This window comes from Pseudophryne corroboree, chromosome 3, assembly GCF_028390025.1.
Source record: "Pseudophryne corroboree isolate aPseCor3 chromosome 3, aPseCor3.hap2, whole genome shotgun sequence".
Taxonomy (NCBI): Eukaryota; Metazoa; Chordata; class Amphibia; order Anura; family Myobatrachidae; genus Pseudophryne; species Pseudophryne corroboree.
The window spans coordinates 246,612,899-246,628,639 of NC_086446.1; the positions used below are offsets into that span (position 1 = coordinate 246,612,899).

Here is a 15,741-nt window from a genome sequence, read left to right on the forward strand (position 1 = left end):
TGCATCAGTGATCACTTTACCTTGTGCTGCAGGACCCCCTGTGACCTACTGCATATGCGCCATCATCAAACCACACAAGCACAAGTGGCTATTATATGTAGCTGTAACCCCTATATACATTCTGGGGTTTCTACATTTTGCGGGTATCTTATGCTGGGATGAGTTAACTGGATTGAGCCAAGAGTATTTACTTTGTTCAGGTGGACCAGACACTGCAGACTGGATGGTGCTGGTGGTAAAAACACTGGTCATACAACCTTCAGGAACCTGACAACCTGAACAGGTCTTCTCTAATGGCTCAGGTGGCTGGGCTGAGGGAACCTATGACTGAAAAATTGGAAAAAGGCAAGATGGACATTGCTTGCAAAACTAGAATTAATAGCCAATTCATTTTCAAAGACAACAGGGCAAATCTCTATTTCATTCTAGATAAACACAAAGGGTATTTCTCACACAGACAGACAGACAGACAGACAGACAGACAATCAATCATGATAAACCCCCCTATTTATCTCTATGGTTGATGAAAGATGAAGCAGGGAGCAGGGAAATGAAAAGTGGGAAACAAAATCCAAAATTACAGGATGTGTACTGGCCATCTTCCATCATCACTGTGTCTCAAGTACAAAAAAAATGATCTATACATTTGATTAGTAAAGGGAAACCAATCAGAAGAAATAATATGTTTTAAACTCTGGATAAAAGTTCTCCTTAAAAACAATAAAATAAGATACAAATTAGTCTTTAAAATCTCTTGTCAAATTTTAGTCTGTACCTCTGTTGTTCAACATACAGCCTGGCTGTTTAACTCTAAACAAATGTTATGTCATCCATAAAGAGATTTCAGGTCTCATGGTCTTACCTGGATCACAGGATGTCCCCCAGTAGTGGCTTTCACTGCTCCGCGGCTCCCTTCAGTCTCATAGTGGGCACGATGGTGAGGTTTTGGCTGCACCTCGATCTGGAGTTCATAGGACCCAACCTGACTTGTCAGTGGCCATTCGAGAGGGGGAAGTGATGCAACAGGGATGCTGTACAGGAAGATTGACAGGATTAAAGCTCCTGGTAAGGACAAGCATAACAGTTCCATAAATGTGTGTCTTGTTTACATGTAGTGAATTTATTAGTACTCATCCTCATTAGTACAGTATGAGAATTATACATCCCCACTATGTACTAACAGCCTAATACAGGACATTTCACTAGAAATCAGTGTGGAATTGTGGTCTGACACCTATGTACCAGACTCCAAAAGGCAAACCTTTTTGGAGTACGGCCCCGTACGTTTATGCTTTCCTCAGATGGCATAAACCGCTTTATACCTATGGAGGAATATTCGAAGCAGAGAGAATTTACAAAACCTCTCCAGCAGCCTCCGGCACAGGGGTGCATGTACAGTGTCAGATTCCCAGTAGGAGAGTGAAAGACTCCTCTGATACTCTATGGATGTAACTCGCAGGGAAAGCAGTTGTCCTGCAAGTTACAGTTAGTACATAGAAGGGGCATTTTTGTAAAAAAATGTAAAAGGCCATTGCGAGACGGACTGTAAATAATCGTGGCACTGCTGGGATCATTAATACAAAGTAGCCAAAGAGTTTAGTAAAAAGAACTGTAGCAATCCATCATATATATTTGACTGACCAACTGAGCAAACGTGACAGGAAGTGACAAGAGTTGAACATATGTTCATCAAGCGTGTAAGGGCCAAACTGGAACTACAGCACTGTATTAACAAACGTGAAAGGTCTCAACCCAAATAAACTATACAGTGGATAAAAGCAAGTCTGTTAAAGTATTCAGTGGAACTCAACTGGACATCTAAAGGAAAGGCACTGCATATGACAGCGCACAATTCTATTAATTAAACAAGCAGACCTTCTAATATTGGTGGTAAATATTGTAATGTTGTGGCTGAATCTAACAGAGCTGCTGAGGACTGTAATTATTCTTCCAATAGTCTGCTTGATCACTAAGTGCTTAAGAAAGCAGCATCAAGATAGCAATACTCAGAGTACACTACATCAATAAAGATTAAATGTTAACCAGCCGACTGCACATAGTGGAGACGGCCAACTGAATGCCTTAGTGCCCCAGCAATACCACTGGCTGTATCATTAATGATTGGCTCAGTCAACAGAAATGGCTGTCTTGATTATGTGGAGGTGACTGGTTCACTTTAAAAGCAAATGATTTATAAGTAACAAACTGTGATTGAGGGCTCTTATGAGCTGATTCCGAATTGGGAGTCCATACTCTCTCTCCGCAACACAGAACAAAAACTACTACTTTTGTAACACAGAATATAAAAATACATTAATGTCACCAATTGTTTTGTAATTGGCTTTCAATTCTGTATCACACTTGATATAACAAAACCCCAAACCAGCATGAAATGTCTGCGTGAAATGCTGCTGTGTTACATAATTGCATATACAAGTTTAAGTAAACCTGCACATAATATTATTATTATTAGCTATATTACTACTACGGGGCTCAGCGCAATGGAGCTGCAATGGGAAACAACATGCATCTCTAAAAGGGCCTCTCTGTCTATGTAATGACAATCATATCATATTCAGCAGCTACTTAAGGACAAAGTGGATAAAAGCAAGTCTGTTAAAGTATTCAGTGGAACTCAACTGGACATCTAAAGGAAAGGCACTGCATATGACAGCGCACAATTCTATTAATTAAACAAGCAGACCTTCTAATATTGGTGGTAAATATTGTAATGTTGTGGCTGAATCTAACAGAGCTGCTGAGGACTGTAATTATTCTTCCAATAGTCTGCTTGATCACTAAGTGCTTAAGAAAGCAGCATCAAGATAGCAATACTCAGAGTACACTACATCAATAAAGATTAAATGTTAACCAGCCGACTACACATAGTGGAGACGGCCAACTGAATGCCTTAGTGCCCCAGCAATACCACTGGCTGTATCATTAATGATTGGCTCAGTCAACAGAAATGGCTGTCTTGATTATGTGGAGGTGACTGGTTCACTTTAAAAGCAAATGATTTATAAGTAACAAACTGTGATTGAGGGCTCTTATGAGCTGATTCCGAATTGGGAGTCCATACTCTCTCTCCGCAACACAGAACAAAAACTACTACTTTTGTAACACAGAATATAAAAATACATTAATGTCACCAATTGTTTTGTAATTGGCTTTCAATTCTGTATCACACTTGATATAACAAAACCCCAAACCAGCATGAAATGTCTGCGTGAAATGCTGCTGTGTTACATAATTGCATATACAAGTTTAAGTAAACCTGCACATAATATTATTATTATTAGCTATATTACTACTACGGGGCTCAGCGCAATGGAGCTGCAATGGGAAACAACATGCGTCTCTAAAAGGGCCTCTCTGTCTATGTAATGACAATCATATCATATTCAGCAGCTACTTAAGGACAAAAGGAATGGTACGCCCTCACCATAGATAAAGTCACCAGACTGATGCTTATAATCTTAAGGTGCCCATACACTAGTACGATGTGGCCCTTTTTCACACGATTTCCACCCAGCGGGCTGATAAATCGTGTGAAAAGTGGCATATCGTATGTGTTTTACCTCCGATTCCGATCCGATGCGCGGTCCCATGCGCATCGGATCAGAGCCGACGATCGCCATGGCTACCACAAGGATATTGTGGTAGTCAATGGCATCACATACAATACATTGTATGCAAAATGATGTATCGTATGTGACCCAGGCACCGCGGAGTCCCATGGGTAGTTGGCGGGGTATCGCATGTGAGGTTCGCATGCGATACCTCGCAGTAGTGTATTGGTAGTGTATCGGGGCCTTAAAGGTGCATACACACTTAGCGTTATAGTAAACTATATCGCTCATTTTACCCCTCCTGAGTGATATATTTTACTATTTCGGCCAGTGTGTATGCTAACGACAAGCGATGTGCGGCCCTGCGGGTCGTTAACGACACTCGGTCTCAGCCATGCATGCAGTTCAATTTGGACTCATCATCCAAAGCTGCATGCACCTGCCGGCCGCTGCATGATGTCACTGTGCGATATCACAGTGTGCATACCTGCCTTCAGGCGGTCCGGCCCGGGAGAGGAAATACTAGCCAATGTCGCTCACCGAGAACATCACCTAGTGTGCACCCACCTTTAGGGTTTGTTTTCACTAAAGCAGGACGATACAATGCTCATAAATTCTGTTATCTTGGAAATTGGATAAGGCTGTCCACTGTTCACGGTGGATACGGGGGTTGCATGCTGTATTATGTATTATACAGTATAGCATCTGTGGTCTGACCAGAAGTAAATATCAACCACAATCTGTTATATTCAGCCAGGAGTGAGTGACTGACAGTTACCTCCACAGATGTTGCCAACTAATTTGTTTAAAATTAAATTGTTTGTTATAGTCATCTGCCATAGCGGGTTTCATTGCTGCCTCGTATATTTATAATATATTTTAAAGCATACTATGTAATTAGCCATAATATTGCAAGTAAAATTACCAATAGTTTGATGGGTAATGTCAGCGTGACTCTTATTAAAATTGTGCTATGGTAGCATATTCATCCAGCATTAAAGGACAATTTGAGGCATGCTACATCTCTACCTTTGATACATATTGAAGGTCCACATGGACATGGATAACCTGACTAAAATGCGCTAAAACATTAAACTTCATAGAATTTTAAAAAAAAATTAAAAAAACAATTTAAAACATTTTTTTGAGTAAATCGGGGCAAGTTAACTCAGCCTGGCCCAAAGCTGTGTACATGTCATAGAATGCACTCTTAGGTGGCGATTTAATTGTTTTTCAGGCACCTTTCGGAGCAATTCAGTTGTTGCTCTGATCGGGTTTAGCCGCACAAAGCACATTTCTTCTCGCCACCCTCAGGAGACTGCTAGAAGAAATGTGTCTCCTGCAGCTAATGGGTGCTCGATCGGAGCAACAAATGAATTGCTCCGACAGGCGGCAATTACTTTGAGCGCCTGATAAATCAGTTTAATCATCCCCTAAGAGTGAGCATTAGGCCGGGCTGGGCCTTTCTGTGGCACTGCTCAGAAAGCATTTGATTATTATAACTAGAAGGTCGTGATTCAGAATATTATATCAACATTGAAAATTAAGCTATAGATGGATATGCACACATAACAGATTCCTTGTTTAATATACAGTAGATGTACTATACACTAAGGGGTCACTTTATTAGGCGCATCTGCTCAATAAATGCAAATATCTAAACAGCCAATCATGTGGGAGGAAAATAAATTCTTAAAATGCATGTATGCTGACACGGTCAAGAAATCAGTTGCTCTTTAGACCAAATAACAGAACAGGGAAGAAATGGGATCTAAGTGGTATGCAGAGGAGAATTTATGAACACACAGCATGTTGAACCTCAAAGTGGATGGGTTACAGTTCCAGAATACCACACAATGGTTTCAGCTTCTGACAGCTGAGAACAGGAAACGTGAGGCTACGGTAAGCGCAGGCTCATCAACACTGGACAGCTGAAGATGCAAAAAAAGTCACCTGGTCTAACGGAAAGCAGTTAAAATACCGCTAGTCGGGATCCGGGCAGTCACAATACCGACACCGGAATTCCGACCAGCGGTGAAATCCCGCCGCCAGAATACCGGCACCACATGCTATTCTCCCTCTGTGGGTGTCCACGAGCGAGAGCAGCGAGCTACCGTGCCAGCAGCATGGCGAGCACAGCGAGCCCGCAAGGGGATTTCTAGCGTTCGCCCAGCTGCCGGCATATTGGTGGCCGGGATGCTGCCGTTGGTATACTGACGGCCGGCATCCCAGCCGCCGGTAATTCCTACTGAATCCGGTCTAACATATCTTTGTTGCTGTTGTTGTTGGTGCAAAGTTTCCACCAATAAGAACATTCAGTTTGGCTATCATTTCTTTAGATGATTGCTGAAATAATGGGATGGTTTCAATTCAACACGAGGTTCCAGCTATCAACAGCTGCATACATTTCCGGCCATTAAGATACAGAAATCTCCCTTGTTTTTCGTTCACAGGTGGTCATTCCGAGTTGTTCGCTCGCTGCTATTTTTAGCAGAATTGCTAATAGGCTAAAATCCGGCAGTTCTGCGCATGCATATGCACAGCAGGGCGCATGCGCTAAGCAATTTTACACAAAACTGTGCTATTTTACTCATGGGCGAACTAAGCTTTTCAGTCGCTCTGTTGATCGGAGAATGATTGACAGGAAGTGGGTGTTTCTGGGTGGTAACAGCGTTTTCCAGGAGTGTGCTAAAAAAAACGCAGGCGTGCCAGCAGAAAATGCAGGAGTGGCTGGAGAAATGGGGGAGTGGCTGGCCGGACGCTGAGCGTGTTTGTGACGTCAAACAAGGAACTAAACGGACTGAGTTGATCGCAATCTAGGAGTAGGTCTGGAGCTACTCAGAAACTACAAGGAAATACTTAATAGCAGAATTGCTAATCTTTCACTAGCAATTCTGCTATGCTAAGATACACTCCCAGAGGGCGGCGGCTTTGTGTTTGCATTTCTGCTAAAAGTAGCTAGCGAGCGAATAACTCGGAATGACCACCACACTTCTATGAAGTGCCAACTAAAATGAGCAAGATTTCTGAGATGTATTAGCTGGTCAATTGTTAGCGGAACATCGCAGCTTATTGAATCTGCCCACAAAACTGGAAAGTATTGTGTGATGGACTAAAAGCAGGCACAAAATTAGACAGATTATCAGAAAAGACAATCTAGGAATAACCAGGTATAATGGATTTTTGTTATTTAGAAATTATAATTAGAACAAATCACAAATACATTTATACATCAACAAACAGGTCTTTTCACATAACCACAATGCACACAGGTATTCCAGACCTCTTATACTTTAATTCACAAAATGCAGACTGGTAACTGTTGGAACAATGGGTCTAATTCAGCATGGATCGCTATTTCAGGGCGGCTCTTCACATGCAATTTTTAGCAGTAGCAGTTTTGAGACAATCGCAATTTCAGTCTCAATAGCTATCCGTGCTGGAGTGGGCCAAAGGTTCATTAATGTTCGTAAACAAATATTATCTTTTAGTGAAGAATGTGGGGCCACATAAGACGTTTATTGATAGCAATGGATTCTGGGGGTTGCTCTGCCTTCCCTCAATGTCCCAGTACACAGAGCTTGCATAGGTTATATCACCCATCTATTATGCCAGCAGCAAATACATTAAATGTACAAATGTCCATCTGATACATTCCTACTAACACTGCACCAGAGGAGGAACAGTACATTTGTGCACAAGCAGTTAACTTTGTTGCCTGTGTTCCATTTACTACAGCATACAGGTATGCCTGGAAGTGACCTGGCTTCTCTGGCATGGTCAAGTATTTAAAACAATTATTGCAAACAAAGGGGGTAATTCCAAGTTGATAGCAGCAGGACATTTTTTTAGCAGTTGGACAAAACCATGTGCACTGCAGGGGAGGCAGATATAACATTTGCAGAGAGAGTTCGATTTGGGTGGGTTATTTTGTTTCTGTGCAGGGTAAATACTGGCTGCTTTATTTTTACACTGCAATTTAGATTTCAGATTGAACTCACCACACCCAAATCTATCTCTCTCTGCACATGTTATATCTGCCCCCCCTGCAGTGCACATGGTTTTACCCAACTGCTAAAAAATGTCCTGCTGCGATCAACTCAGAATTACCCCCAAAATCTGTTTACTTGAGTCAATGTATAGAGGTAAATGTACAGAGCACAAGTTCCTCTTTATGGGTAAGGACTTACATCATTCCAGTAAAATAACATTCAAATGATGGGGGTGGGGGACGTATCAAGCAGTGAAAAGAGGGGAGAAATGGGCCAATGGAGCAGTTGCCCATAGCAACCAATTAGCTCCTACCTATTATTTTATTTAATGTGCTTGATAAATGCTACCTCAGAGCTGATTAGTTGCTATGAACACCTTCTCTACTCATTTGATTGCTTGATACATCTCCCACAGGGTCTGAGTAGGGACATTGACTTCTGAATACTGTGCAAGTTGTGTTTTCTTCTATATGCCAAACACCTGTTTCTTGTAAAAAAAAAAAGCCAAAAGTTTGAAGCCAACATCCATTAATCTGACTCACACAGTTAACACTTAGCCGATTTACCTTTGAATATAGTGGATCTTTATGCCTGGCTTTAACAACTAAATATTTACACCACAACCCAAAACACAGCACACCACACTTGCTATGTAACCAGGTGAAGCCATTGATCTTCAAGCTTTTAAAACATAACATTTGTCAGTATAAAACCTACAAAAAGCATAACATGTTATTTCGCAGATAGAAAAAAACAAATGAGACAGACTATACCTGTAGTAGGGCATTGCAGGCACCAACTGCTTTGGCCAAGTAGGAGGCATCAGTAGGACAGACCCTGCATCTGAATTCTTCCTCTGCTCATGCTCGTAAGGCCCAAGATACTCTGGAGGCTGATAAACATGGCACTGCATGCTCTTAAGTGAAGGCTGAGAGTCAGAAAGATCTTCATTGTTTCTCCACATTTTTGTAGGTATACCACATGAATGATCGTTACCAAGGTTCAGGTCATCCATAAGATGTGTAGATGTAGAGTGTTGATTGTAACTCACAGACTGGTTATCTTCCCGCAGAGGAACACGAGGTGATTGCTGGGGAGAAGGGGTTCTTGATTGTCGTGGAGAAACACTGGTTTGATGGCTATTGTAGAGATCAGAACAAGGATAACTTCTTTTTGAGCCTGGGGATGAGGACCGTGAGTTGGGCCGAGGAGATGGAGAACGTTGTCCCATGCAGGTGTCCTCTGTGATGCTTGCTCGTGGTGACATTATTGGAGAAGCTCTAGGAGAATAATGAGTATGGATGTTTTGAAACTGTGGACACAGGTCATCATTAGGACCATTATTTGGTGAAACGCAAGGTGATGTGTAAGGAGAGAAATTAGTCTCTGAAACATAACTTGTTGATGACCCACTACTAGCAGGGCTCAAGCAAAGCGGTTCTCTGTAGCCATCATAACCATAGACTTGCAAGGAAAACCTTGGACTGGTAGCAGCCAAGTTTGGCTGATGTTCTACCAAAGTATCTGAATCTCTGCTGCGGTATAAACCACCTGAATGACTCAGTTCATGAGATGGAGTAATCTCAATCCTTGGACTCAAAGCTGGAGCCCCAGCAGCCTTTTGAGGGTCTAAGTGATATTTTGACCCTACACTATTGTTCTGTTCATATCTGCCCATGGGATCTGTGGAAGACCTACGATAAGCCAGAGGACTGTATGGCTTGAGACCATATTCGGAGACATCATCATGTGAATACGCAACTCCAGAAGGTGGGCTGATGATTTTATGAGGAGTCGGTTCTTCTGGAAAAAGAAGGGTCTTTTTAAAACTAATTATTATGTAATAACAATCAAGGACAATTAAGTAATTTGTCAGTTAAAAAAATATAATATATTAAGGATACTAATCAAATCCAAACTAAAAAAAAGATATGATTAGAAGGAAGGTTTCACTTCGCCTAAGTTTTGGGAGAAGAGGGTTATACATTTTACCTGACAAAAAAAAAAACCAGAACAATGGGGGCCTCCAGTCTTTAACCCTCTTTCTAAGATCCAGAGCCTTATATTTTAAATTCTGGATAAGGTCTCATAGTACTGTGCGATGTCACCTGTGCTAATGCATTTAAAAGCAATGCTTCAGGATTCTAAATACTTGGTTCTTGATAACAGTTATCTGTAGAGATCTGAAGGGAGAAACTACCACTGGGAAATGGGAAAGATACAAAAAAATAAAATATATTTTGATTGGGCAGCACAGTGACACTATGGTTAGCATTACTGATTCACAGTAATGAGGTCATAGGTTTTATTCCAACATTGATCCCATAACAGTATTTTTATGTTCTCCATGTGTTTACTTGGGTTTTCACCAGGTGCCCCAGTATTCCCCAAAGTCTAAAAACATACTGGTATGTATTGGATTTATGTGAGTGTGGTAGTGAATTCAGTTCTTATCACAGGATGTAGCTCCCAAGTTAATTTCCAAAGCTATTCAACTGACTGCATCACACTCGGCACTTAACCTGGGTGATGCACCTTTCCATGACTAATGCCTGAGGCTTAGCTGCGGTAAACTGCTACTCCCAGAGTAAGTGCTGGGAGTGATGTTGTTACCGAACATGATATCACCATGACTAGTCCAAAGAACTAGTTAATGCAGATTTCTGCTCACACCAGCAGAAAACCGCTTGTTGCAAGTTTACAAGAATGTTACAGCAATTGAATAGCTCCAAGAACTTACAGTAACCTGGGAGCTACATCCCAGTAATGAGAACTGAATTCCCCTACAGGTTAGAGGTTTGTAGGTTGATTTGAATTACTATATATTCTTTGTGAAGTACGGCGCAATATATATGTGTGCTATATAAATAACAGTTTATATAAAGTAATAAAGGTCTACAATTATGAGCTACTACAATGTATTCAATAAGTTAGCTGAACTATACATATGGCTTTAAAAAAACATTGTTTATACTGTATAAAGCAGGGGCGGATTGACCATAGGGCACACCAGGTCAGTGTAGATAGAAGTCTACTTTTCCTTCTAGATAGGAAATTTCTAATAAACAAATGCATTTGCAAAGCATTATTAACAACAATTAGATTAGGATGTGAACATGCAGAGTGCCTCATAACAGAACACACTGGCTAAGTTTACGCCAAGCACAGCCGTTTCAGTGAACACAACTTAAAACTTTATTTTCTCTCTCCACCTCCTTCACATCACTGTTACTGCTCGGAAACCTACAGAGACTACACATCTACATTGTCACAGTCACAGGAGTACCACAGCATTATGATGTGGGATTTGGTGTGTGTATGAACGGGGAAGGGGGTTAATATTCTGTGAGGACTAATGTTTATGTGGATTTTATATACTTTCTGGGGTTAATGCTATGTGGACAGTGATATGTATGTTTTAATTATTTTTTGAGGCTAATATGTTACATATGAAGCTGAAACTGGTTAAGAGAAAATAGGCCTAATTATTAAATGTGGGTACTATAGACTGAATTAGCTGGTCTGATTGGGGGGAGGATTCTAGACCAGGGCTGGCCAACATGTCTCTCCAGCTGTTGAGAAACTACACATCCCAGCATGATCACAGGATGTTGCCTAATACCAAAACTGGGGCAAAGCAAGCTGGGGCTTGAAGTTTCACAACAGCTGGAGAGCCACAGTTTGGTCTAGACTGTTCACTTATTGCTTGCTTTTCAGTAACATAGTTCCAATATCTTTCCAAATAGGGCCCCAATATTCCAGGCTATAGACAACAGCAACCGATCTTAAAGGGTATATTTACTAAAGTGCCAGCTTTTAGAAGTGGAGATGATGCCCATAGCAACCAATGAGATGTTACTCATCATTTATCTAGCACCTTCTAGAAGATGACAGAATCTGATTGGTTGCTATGGGCAACGTCTCTACTTCTAAAAACCCGGACTGAAAACTCACTGGGGAGAATTAACTTTTACCACACAAGCAATTGAATAGCTGAGGCACTTAACCCAGGAGCTACATCCCCACACTGAGAACTAAATTCCCCTAATTGTGAACTGACACATTGTATATTCACCTGTAACACGTAGTGCAGTGCACAATTTACTTTTTCTGAATTTCTTAATATGAACTTTGACCTAGGCGTGCACAAAAAAAATGCTGGCACTAGAGGACGCCATAATTCACTGAGGTAATGGATAATTTTGCTAGAATTCAGGAAGGACAAAGCATGCTTTGTTGCATGAATAATTCCTTGGTAATGTTTATTATTATTATTATTATTATTATTATTATTATTATCATCATCATCTGTATTATCCATCATTTGTAAGGGGCCACCAAAATCCACAGCACTGTACAGTGGCTAGAGAGAATATAACCTAAATGCAGAGGACCAAGAGGCAAAGCAATGGTCATATAAAAAGTATACTACTGGCACAAAACGTAATAGGCAAGGATTAGGAGAAACAAGGACGCACAGAGGATGAGGTGGGATCAGACAAAAAGATGAGAGCAGGAAGGAAGGCCCTGAACAGGAGAAATTACTATCCAATGTATTTTCTAGCAGAAATTCTAAGTTACACTATTAAAAGTCATACAGGTTTACCAGATTAAGCAGTCATTCAGGGTGAGCCGAGGCAGAGCAGCATGTTTTAGCTACATGTATGAAAATTAAATTGGGAGATGGGTTAATAAAATAACTATAATGTATATGTATCATTCTGCATTACAACACTGTAATACGTAGTGCGTGATTCACTTTACCCTTTCTCAACACAAAGCATGTTATATTACAACAGAAACTCCAAAACAATAAAAAATTGAAAGAAAATAAGGATAAAAAAAAATACTTCATTTTCATCTTCATTTTCATCCTGTTCTTATTGTAACTATCCTTTCTCTCCCGTCTAATCCTTTAGTAAATGTTGTCTGGGTGGAAAAATAGGATTTTAAATACCTACCGGTAAATCTTTTTCTCGTAGTCCATAAGTGTTACTGGGGACAGATTAGTACGATGGGGTGTAGACGGGTCCAAAGGAGCCATTGCACTTTAAATTTCTTCAACTGGGCATGCTGGCTCCTCCCCTCTATGCCCCCTCCCACAGGTCAGTTATAGGTAAAACAGTGCCGAAGGAGAATTACATACTTGAGAGAAGGAACATAACAACAATAAGTGTGGTGAGATTTACAACCAGCACACCATAACATAACCGGGCCAGCAATGGCTGGCAACAGGAACAGCAACAGCTGAACAGGCAACACATAACAGAGAACCTGCAGAAAGTCACCCCACAGAGGCGGGCGCCCAATATCCCTTATGGACTACAAGAAAAGGATTTACCGGTAGGTATTTAAAATCCTATTTACTCTAGCATCCATAAAGGATATTGGGGACAGATTAGTACGATGGGGATGTCCCAAATCTTCCAGAACGTGCGGGAACGTGCGGAGACTTCCGAAGCGCCGCCTGCCCAAACTGGGTATCCTCTTTGGCCATGGTATCAAACTTGTAGAACTTCACAAAGGTGTTCTTTCCCGTCCAGGTAGCAGCTCGGCATAGTTGCAGGGCCGAGACTCCACGGGCAGCCGCCCAGGAAGACCCCACTGATCTCGTAGAGTGGGCCTTCAGAGACTTTGGAACAGGTTAGGCTGCCGACATATAGGCCTGTTGGATAGTAAGCCGAATCCAACGAGCAAAAGACTGCTTTGAAGCAGGGCAACCCTTTTTCTGCGCCACATACAGCACAAACAAGAAATCCGTCTTTCTGATCCAAGCAGTCCTCTTGACATAGATTTTCAATGCTCGCACTGCATCCAATGCCTCCGGAGGAGCAGAAGTGCCAGAACTGGACGGAATCACAATAGGTTGATTCAAGTGAAATGCGCAGACCACCTTCGGCAGGAACTGCTGTCTAGTCCTGAGCTCCGCTCTGTTCTCGTAAAAGACCAAGTACGGACTTTTACACGAAAAGGCCCCCAATTCTGAGACACATCTAGCAGAAGCCAGGGCCAGTAACATCACTGTCTTCCACGTGAGGTACATGTCTTCTACCGTCATCAGAGGTTCAAATCAGGAGGACTGTAGAAAACGTAACACCACATCCAAATCCCAAGGTGCCGTAGGTGGCACAAATGGAGGTTGTATGTGAAGTACCCCTTGCAAGAAGGTCTGAACTTCTGGCAGGATAGCCAAATTCTTCTGGAAGAAGAGATAAAATCTGGACCTTAAGGGAACCAAGACGTCTTTATCCATTCCAGTCTGCAGAAAACAAAGGATTCTTCCCAGGTGGAATTCTGCAGATGGATATGTGCATTCCTCGCACCAAGAGACATATCTCCACCAGATATGATGATAGTGTTTTGATGTCACAGGTTTTCTGGCTTGCACCATAGTGGCAATGAACTTTTTGGAAAGCCCTTTGTGAGCTAGGATGTTCCGCTCAACTTCCATGCCGTCAAACAAAGCGCCGTAAGTCCGGGTAGATGAACAGTCCTTGCTGAAGAAGATCTCTTCTTAGCGGTAGAGGCCAATGGTCGTCTACAGACATGTCCAGAAGAGCCTGTACCACGCCCTCCTAGGCCAATCCTTGGCAATCAAGATCGCTTGCACTCCTTGATGCATGATCTGCTTGAGCACCCTTGGGATCAACGGAACTGGAGGAAATAGGTAGACCAGCTGCTAAGGCCAAGGCGACGTCAGCGCATCCACTGCGCTCGCCTGAAGGTCCCTGGTTCGCGAGCAAAATGGCAGCGAAGCTTCTTGTTGAGGCGGGAGGCCATCATATCTATCTGTGGGCAGCCCCACCTGTCGATCACCTGTTGAAACACCTGAGGGTGTAGTCCCCACTCCCCTGGATGGAGATCGTGGCGACCCAGTCGTCCACTCCTGGAATGAAGCTTGCGGACCATGCTCTTGCATGTCTTTCTGCCCAGAAGAGTATTCTTGACACTTCTCACATACAGGCTCTGCGTTTTGTCCCTCATGGTCGATTGATGTATGCCACAGCCGTGGTGTTGTCCGACTGAACCTGGATCACCCGATCCCGGAGCATAGGGGAGGACTGAATCAGAGCATTGTAGATGGCCTGAAGTTCCAAAATGTTGATCAGAAGTAGGGCCTCCTGGGCAGACCACCTGTCCTGGAACTGCGCCCCCTGGGTGACAGCTCCTTATCCTCTTAAACTTGCGTCCGTCAGGAGAAGGATCCAACCCTGAATCCCAAAGCGTTGACCTTCCAGGAGGTTGGAAGACTGTAGCCACCACAGGAGTGAAATCCTGGTGACAGCTGAATAATCCGGTGCATCTGAAGATGGGAACCGGACCACTTGTTCAGGATGTCCAATTGGAAAGGTCTGGCATGAAACCTTCCAAACTGTATCGCCTTGTACGAGGCCACCATCTTTCCCAACAATTTTATGCAAAGATGAATGGATACTCAAGCAGGTTGGCGGACCATGCAAACCATTTCTTGAAGTGTTCACACTTTGTACCTCTGGGAGGAACACTTTCTGTGCTACCGTATCCAGTAGCATCCCCAGAAACAGGATCTGCTGAGACGGTTCCAGTTGGGACTTCTGCAGATTGAGGATCCATCCGTGGTGAGTCAGAAGTTGGATAGTGCGATCTATGTAGAGCAATAGAAGCTCCCTGGAACTCGCTTTTATCAGGAGGTCGTCCAGGTATGGAATTACGTTGACCCCCTGGACCCTGAGCTGAAACATAATTTCCACCATCACCTTCGTGAACACCCTCGGAGCTGTAGACAGGCCGAACGGTAATGCCTGAAACTGGTAGTGATCTTCAGTAGGGCGAACCGCAGATAGGCCTGATGAGGAGGCCAAATGGGGATATGGAGGTAAGCGTCCTTGATATCCAGAGACACTAGGAATTCCTGTTGCTCTAGGCCCGCAATCACTGCTCTCAAAGATTCCATCTTGAATTTGAAAACCTTCAGGTAAGGATTCAAGGACTTCAGATGCAGAATAGGTCTCACAGACCCGTCTGGTTTTGGTACCATGAACAGACTGGAGTAGTAACCTTGTCCTTGTTGTTGCAGGGGTACTGGAACAATGACCTGGGACTGGACCAACTTGTTTATGGCCAGTAGTAGCGTACCACGCATATTTTCCAAAGCTGGTAAGCCTGATTTGAAAAATCGTTGTGGAGGAGCACCGTCG

At 42.6% G+C, this 15,741-nt stretch overlaps 1 protein-coding gene across 4 annotated transcripts in view; it reads right to left on the minus strand.

The window, feature by feature from the left end:
- Positions 1–15,741, minus strand: part of NFATC2 (nuclear factor of activated T cells 2) — a 202,036-nt gene that overhangs the window by 136,578 nt on the left and 49,717 nt on the right. For all 4 annotated transcript variants that reach the window (XM_063958976.1, XM_063958975.1, XM_063958973.1 and 1 more), the window contains exons 2-3: positions 8,338–9,367; positions 863–1,031 (exon numbers count right to left, since the gene is read on the minus strand). In XM_063958976.1, coding sequence (XP_063815046.1) covers positions 863–1,031; positions 8,338–9,367 — 1,199 coding nt within the window. The remainder of the gene's footprint in view (positions 1–862; positions 1,032–8,337; positions 9,368–15,741) is intronic.